The sequence below is a fragment of the Phodopus roborovskii genome, unplaced genomic scaffold, assembly GCF_943737965.1.
Source record: "Phodopus roborovskii unplaced genomic scaffold, PHOROB, whole genome shotgun sequence".
NCBI lineage: Eukaryota > Metazoa > Chordata > Mammalia > Rodentia > Cricetidae > Phodopus > Phodopus roborovskii.
The window spans coordinates 5,007,031-5,014,155 of NW_026125278.1; the positions used below are offsets into that span (position 1 = coordinate 5,007,031).

The 7,125-nt window shown below is 51.2% G+C and overlaps 1 protein-coding gene across 1 annotated transcript; it reads right to left on the reverse strand.

Annotated features, from left to right (window-relative positions):
* Window positions 1–667: 667 nt before the first annotated feature.
* Ccn1 (cellular communication network factor 1) lies at window positions 668–3,627 on the reverse strand. Its single transcript, XM_051194799.1, has 5 exons — window positions 3,371–3,627; window positions 2,839–3,052; window positions 2,148–2,495; window positions 1,816–2,024; window positions 668–1,617 (listed from the first exon to the last, which is right to left on the reverse strand). Exons 1-5 carry the CDS (start codon window positions 3,431–3,433, stop codon window positions 1,315–1,317), a joined length of 1,137 nt encoding a protein of 378 aa, XP_051050756.1. The 5' UTR covers window positions 3,434–3,627; the 3' UTR covers window positions 668–1,314.
* Window positions 3,628–7,125: the final 3,498 nt, after the last annotated feature.

Here is a 7,125-nt window from a genome sequence, read left to right on the forward strand (position 1 = left end):
GCCCTGGTCCTTTAGATTGGAAAGTACTGAAATTCCTTACATTCTTTTGCATTTGGTAGCATGTTTACCTAATCACTGGCTTATTCGGATTAACACAAGTCTTTGCTTCAAGCTCATCTATTAACAAACCACGGACCCTATAGATCCCAAGAGCCCCCCAACCCACACACATACAAGCCAAGGGTAAACGTTAAAACAGCTTCCCTAACATTCAGATACAATATTAGAAAAGAAAAACACAAAATTGCAAACTAAGTGACCTTTTCCATACACTTCAACCAAGCAGTTATGGCCCAAAAGGGTTCTCCTGAAGCTGGAAACCAAACTTTCCTTTCAATGCTTATAAAAATAAATCGTTTTAGGTTAACAAATTAAACTTCTGCTGCCTTTTTTATACTTCACACAGTGCCTGTGTTCAGCATTTTGCTCTCCAACTGATGGCTTGTATATCACCATTCTTTCTAAAGATGTGTGAAGACAGCCACTGTCCTATTTTTTCTCTCAACTTATCAGTTATCCAAGTAGGGCACCTAGAGCAGTTTGACACATAGTAGGTTCTCAAAAAACAAAAAAAAAAAAATCCTGTTGGAATGATTGACAGGAGCAATTAATTGCTCCTGATAACTTGGATGGCTTCTAAAAATACTGAACAGCAGACACTCCAATATTAGGTAAATATTTCTTTATTAAATGATTAATTTCATAAATAAATTCTCTTCACTGATATAAAATTAAAATCATTTACAAATTATTCCAGTATTACATTTCCCCTCCCTCCCCAAAAGCTACATTTTGATAAATAAAAAACATTCAGTCTTAAAACACCTGGTTTCTGTTTGCAGTTTAGAGTGCAGCTAGCTGCCTCTGGACACTCACAGAGTGTCCCCCTCCCTCAGGAAGGAATGGGAGGCCCTTTCATTTACTTCTGTCAGAGGACAAACAAGGCTCTCACACAGCCCAGACCGACTAAATCTTATTATCTCTATTACAATTGTAGAACCAAGGGGGAGGGGAGATGTAGAGCAAAAAATACATTTAGCAAATAATTTACAAACAGAAAACAGAACGTCATCCACACGACACGCTCCAAAATGAAGCATAACAGGCGCTCCAGTACTATGAAGCGAAGTATTCCCCAACTGCGGCTGCATTCTCGTCCGTCCACACCAGCCCCCTTGGCAGTTTTGAAATACCTTAATGCTACTCAATGATGAGCAAGGCATCCCTTCTACAATGAGCCCCTTCACCCACCCATGTCTCCGTGATGCTCAAACTCTTCCTCTATCCACCCCGTGCTAGGAACCCAGGAGGCATTTAGTCCCTAAACTTGTGGATGTCATTGAACAGACTGTAGAGGCGAAATGATGCCTCGTTGGGGTGTGGGCAGTTGTAGTTACATTTGCAGGACTGAATCATCATGACATTCTTAGAAAACATCTCCCCATCTTCGCAGCGGAACCGCATCTTCACGGTCCTTGTCTGCAGAGGTGTGCAGCACCGGCCGTCCACGCAGGAGCCGCAGTATTTGGGCCGATATTTCTTCACACTGGAGCATCCTGCATAATTAAACCTGACCGGTTCTGGGGATTTCTTGGTCTTGCTGCATTTCTTGCCCTTCTGGAAGAAAAAACAAAGAAAGTCAGGAATGTGAATTTGTTGTTGTTTTGGGAGAGGGTGCATTTGACCACTATTTGAAGCCCAACAGTGTTAGGCTTCATAAAGGCAATTTCTTCCCAATATGTCATGGACTTTTTCTCTTTCTGGAAGAGAGAGGCTCATATCCCACCCACGTGCTGGGGTCCCAGAGGAACTTACTTTCAGGCTGCTGTACACAGGTTGTCCACAGGGACGCACTTCACAGATCCGGGTCTCTTTCACCAGGCGGCACTCGGGGTTGTCATTGGTAACTCGTGTGGAGATGCCAGTTCCGCAGCTCTTGGAGCACTGGGACCACGACGTGGTCTGAACGATACATTTCTGTCCATGCAGAGGGTTGTAAAGGACTCGCGGTTCCGTGCCAAAGACTAAAATAAGATAAACCAAGTGGAAGACTCCTCAGAGGCATGCTGACAAATACTGGTTTCTACAAAGTTGCACACCAAGAATGAATCTCAGTATGATGTCTTAAGGGCCAGGGTTCCACTTACCAGGAAGCCTCTTCAGCGGGTTTCCTTTTCCAACTGCAATTAACTCGTTCTTCCTTGTCAACTCCACCTCGGAGGCATCAAATTCAACGGGGTCATCCTGGTCGCCCAGGGAGTCCTTGATGCTACTGTCTTCATCACAGACCCACTCTTCACAGCACTGCCCACTGACTTTCACCAGCCGGGGGGTGGGGCAGCCCAGGTTGGGGAGCGACAGTTCTTGGGGACACAGAGGAATGCAGCCCACGGCGCCATCAATGCATGTGCATTGATGTTTACAGTTGGGCTGGAAGCTTTCGCCGTTCTGGTAGATTCTGGAGTTGTATTCACAGGGTCTGCCTTCTGACTGAGCTGTAAAGATGACCAAGAGAGAGAGAGAGAGAAGGTTAAGGTCCGCCGGCACAGGCTGAAGCTCATACATATTTTCCGCTGTTAATTCAGTGTATGGTAAAGTTCCCTACAATTCCCCCGAGACTCCAGAGCTGAACAATAAGTTAGTCAGGAATCACTTTTCCGTATGCGCTTTTCGTTGGGCCCAGACACACTGAATTGCATTCCAGACGGCTGAAATCATGCGCCTTTCTGCCAAGCTACCATCAACAAAGCGTCACCATACATGGTCTCAAAATTACTAAACTTTTGGACTATGGGGACTATTATTTTTTTTAAAGGGGCCAAACCACAAGCCTCTTACCTCTGCAGATCCCTTTCAGAGCGGTGGAGCTGGCGCCGAAGTTGCATTCCAGCCCCTTGGTGTGGTCGCAGGGCTGAGTTCTGCTGCAGTCCTCGTTGAGCTGCTTGGCGCAGACTTTACAGCAGCCACAGCCGTCCCGGACCAACCCGACTCCCGGGGCGCACTTGGGCGCCTCCAGAGGGCAGTGGCAGGCGGCGGGGCAGGTGGAGAGTGCCTAGAAGTGGGGGGGGGGGGGGGGGGAGAAGAAACACGTGAGACTGTTTTTGCATTGCCCCGGAGAGGCGCCTAAACTGCCCAAGGCGTGGGTCTGGCTCTGGGGCTCCCATCCACCTGGAGGGTCTTGATCGGGTCCAGCCACCCGGGCCACCCCGGCGGCTGCGCCCCAAGCAGAGGCCCTCGGGACAAGTCATCGGGGCTTAAAACAACAGCCACTTCCAAACTTCTTAGTCTACCTTCTGTGGATGATCAGGGCCCAGGGAAAAGGATCGGAGAGGGCGGACCGAGAAGCCGAGGTTAAACATGTCCAACTCACCAGCCCGGTCAAGTGGAGAAGGGTGACGGCGACAGCGAGCGCCCTGGCGGTGCTGGAGCTCATTGTGGCGCGCAGAAAAAGCCGGGGCGAGCGCGGCGACGCGGAAGCCAACAAGCCGGTGAGCAGCGGGATCGGATGCTCCGGGGAGGCGGCGGGGCTAGCACCGAGGCTGCCGGCGTCCTTCTCTCGAGGTTCTGGCGGAGGAGGCGCAGAGGCTGCAAGCTCTTCTCAGGGGCGCTCTCGCTCACAGTCTGCCCCGGCGCCGGGAGCCCGCCCTTTATACCCGCCTGCCTAGGCGCCGCGTGTTGCAGTGACGTCGGCCCTGTCTGCGCGTTCCAGAATTCTCAAACATCTCAGGAATGTTGGTTGGCGCGGGCTGCTGCCAAGCACCTCCCCCGGTTCCATTGCACCTTTCTACCCCCCCCCTTTCTCAGATCTATTAGAGGGGGGGGGAGTTCGTTTTTTCCACTTTAAATAACGACTTACATTGGGGGAGGGTGGGATGCTTGGGGAGTGAGGGTGATGATTTTGACGAAGAGTATATGGGGGGGGCGTGGTGTACGTGTTAGCGGGAGCACTCCAGATCTTTGGGAGGGTGGGAGGACCTGAGAGAGAGGAACAAAAGTGGTTTTGTTTGAAGATGCCCAGTGGAGCCGGCTTCTGCCCAAGCCCTCGCCCGGGAACGCAGGCAGCTGTTTGCTTGTTTACAACGAAGGTGAGAGGAAAGTTATCTACCAGAGTCCAAAGGGGAGGGGGAGTTGGTCTCTGAGCCAGGAATCTATTTGTGGACTTCAAAGAGGCATGCTCGGATCCAGTCCCAAAGCTGTGGCGTGATGTTTATTAGCCAAGAGAAGTGTATTGCAAATTAATACTCAAGAGTGGCATTTATGAATGAGAGGGTGGGGGGAGCTTCCCTCTCGGCCTGGCAGATTTCCAGCCAGAGGTCTTCCCTCGGCCCTCCCCCTCTTTTTTGGTATGTTGTACTTGTTTGTTTTTGGAGGTTCCCATTTTTAGTTCCAGCCCACTGCCTGCGTTGGAAATCCAAGAGGAAGCGAGTGCAGGGAGTTCTCCCGGAGCTTGACTAGCACTTCCTCACGGATGCGGGAGGCTGGGTAAGCCCTGCTGGCCTCTCTCCCCGGACTGGCGGCGGTGGAAACTGAGCAGCCAAACCAGAAGCGGAGGAGACGACCGGGGAAGTGATTTGTCCTGAAACCATCAGGTGCAAAAGCTGCCAGGACAAAACAGATTCCAACAGGACCGTTGTGCCCTTTGGATAGCGGGGGAAGGACTTCGTGTGTGTGTGTGTGTGTGTGTGTGTGTGTGTGTGTGTGTGTGTGTGTGTGTAAAACTCCTTTGCTTGGATCACTTCCATTTCAAGTGAAGTGCAATAGCTCTCTCTCTCTGTTCAGAAAAATTGAGGGCAGCATTCTGAAATAAGTTAGATTTTACAATATTATTAGTCACACCCGAAGACACCCCACAAGACCCTCTCCAGGGCTCCCAGTGCCATTCATAAACTTTCAATGCTTCATAATCTGTCTTCTTATCTAATTTTAATATGAAATGGTACTAGATCTTTGTCATGCTCCCCACCACCGCCGCTGCTGCCCTTAATGCTCTGGGATCTGGGATAGCTGCTCTTCATTTTCAATATTTAGGGCCTGACTGTCTTCAGAGCTTAATAGTATTGCTTAAGAGAGCCTTCCGTGCTGACTTTTCTATGACTGAGCACAATGAAAGCTATTGGGATTCATGCACACCCTTGTGAAGGCCGCCCTTACAAGGAAGAGTTAATTTCATTCATTCCAAAGTATTTGCTAGGGGCCTAGGAGCTCAGGCTTTCTGGGTGTGGGGACTTTTAAAGACAATGGGTTCTCAGGTGTTATGTGAAGCCAGGGCCCTGTCCCCTAGGCCAGCCTAGAGACCTCAGAGAACAGTTCCTCCTGCGTTAATGGTTCATTGTTTCCGTCTTAGAGAAGGGACTGGGAGGGGAGGGGTCAGGGTGGAGAAGGTACAGCACAGGGCTGAAGGAGGGGATGGAGAAAAAGGATGGAGACGAGGGTTCCTGGCTTCTGTTGTGGCGTCTTTTCTATTTGACTTCATGGTTGTAAGTATTTCCAGATGGTGAATCAGACACCAGACGTAACAATATTTCCATATTTGGGTATAGCAGTAGCCTGCGTTTTTAACATTTTTCTGCCTCTGTTATCCAACCACAAGGCATTCTTGACAGCTTCAAATGTTGTTAAATATAGACTTAACTTCTGTTCCCAGAGCAGGAAATTCTTTGGAATTCCTTGTTTTTCACGCAATCTGTCTATCGCGATTTAAAATAAAGTTACAGTGGATGATCCAACTGGCCCGAATATACTGTGCTCCTTTTCTGGGGGAGGGAGGAGCAGTCTAGAGGTCCAGTATACTGCACAGCGCTCAAACAGACACACCATTCCATAGATGCCTTTAAAAAATCAGATTAAAGTTTTCTATCGAGGATGTGTGGGGTTTTGTTTCTGGTCTCCAACTGGGCAATCTCAAAGAATGGGATTGTCCCACAGGAGAAACCCGGGGAGCATTTCCCTGGGCTGCCCATTTAAAGCAGCGGGTGTGTGGTGGGGAGGAGTGGGAAGCTGCACTGCCAGGAGCTGCCCAGGAGGAAAGGCTGCTGTAACCTCTGCACAACCTTGCAGACCGTGTGCCCAGGTTCGCCTGCTGGTAACCAAGAGAACAGCGGCTTCTTAAGTCCTTGCCTAGGATGGTCCAGAAACCCCAGACGTCCTGTCGCCTTCTCGCCTCCTCTGCTGAGAGCTACAGATCTTTCGTTGACAGACGTGGAGGGGAATGTGCAAATGGTGTGGGTAAGTGTTGCTTCGGGTGTTCACTTGCATGGCCCCCACCGCGCCTCCACCCGCCGTCGTGTTTCTTTGAGCCACTGAGAAAGGACTGCTTGTCCTCTGTGGCTCCTGGCTTGGGCTGAGAGGTGGAGAGTCTCAGCTGCCAGGGAAGTTTAGACTACCCCAAGAAGGCTTCACTGTCTGGCAGCCACTGAGACTGATCATAACCCCGAACCTGTCCACTCCAGTTTCCTAGTTTAGTGGGTCTCAGACTTGGGCGCACGCCAGGATCACGCCGAGGGTTGGTTAAGTCTGATTGTAGGCCCCACTCCGGGGGTTTCTCCCTGGCTGCATTTTAACAAGACTCTAGGTGATGCTGCGGGTCCCACTGCCTTGGACCACAGGAGTGCTCCCAGCTCCTCTTCCTCCCTCTGTCTCCTCTCTCCTCCCCCCTCTCTCTGTCTACCCGGGTCCCTCCCCTCACTAATACTCCCCCCCACCCTCAGGCTTGTGATTGTGTTCATAATCAGATAGGGGTTTGCTCACTTTATAACCACGTTTACGGTGTCTGCAAGAAGCTTTAAGGCGGTGCCCTCTCGTCACCCAAGAGTTCTGCACCCCCATTTCATCCCTCCACCCCCACAACGTGGCATGGTCTGGGGCAGGGGTGGCTGGGATTATGGTGGTGACGGCGGCGGCGGCTGAGTGACAGACATGCGGGTCGGGAGGGCACGAGGGCACCGGCCTTGGCCACCGGGATGGACTCGGCCGCCGCCGCCCCCTGCGGGCCGCTGGCCTGCGATCCGCACTCCCGCGGTGGCCGCGACTCGAGGTTTCCGGCGACGCGCTGCACAGGACGTTTCCAGCCTCGGCCCATATTTGGTGAAAGTCTTTCGAGACTCCGTCATCGGCTCCGAGGGGGCG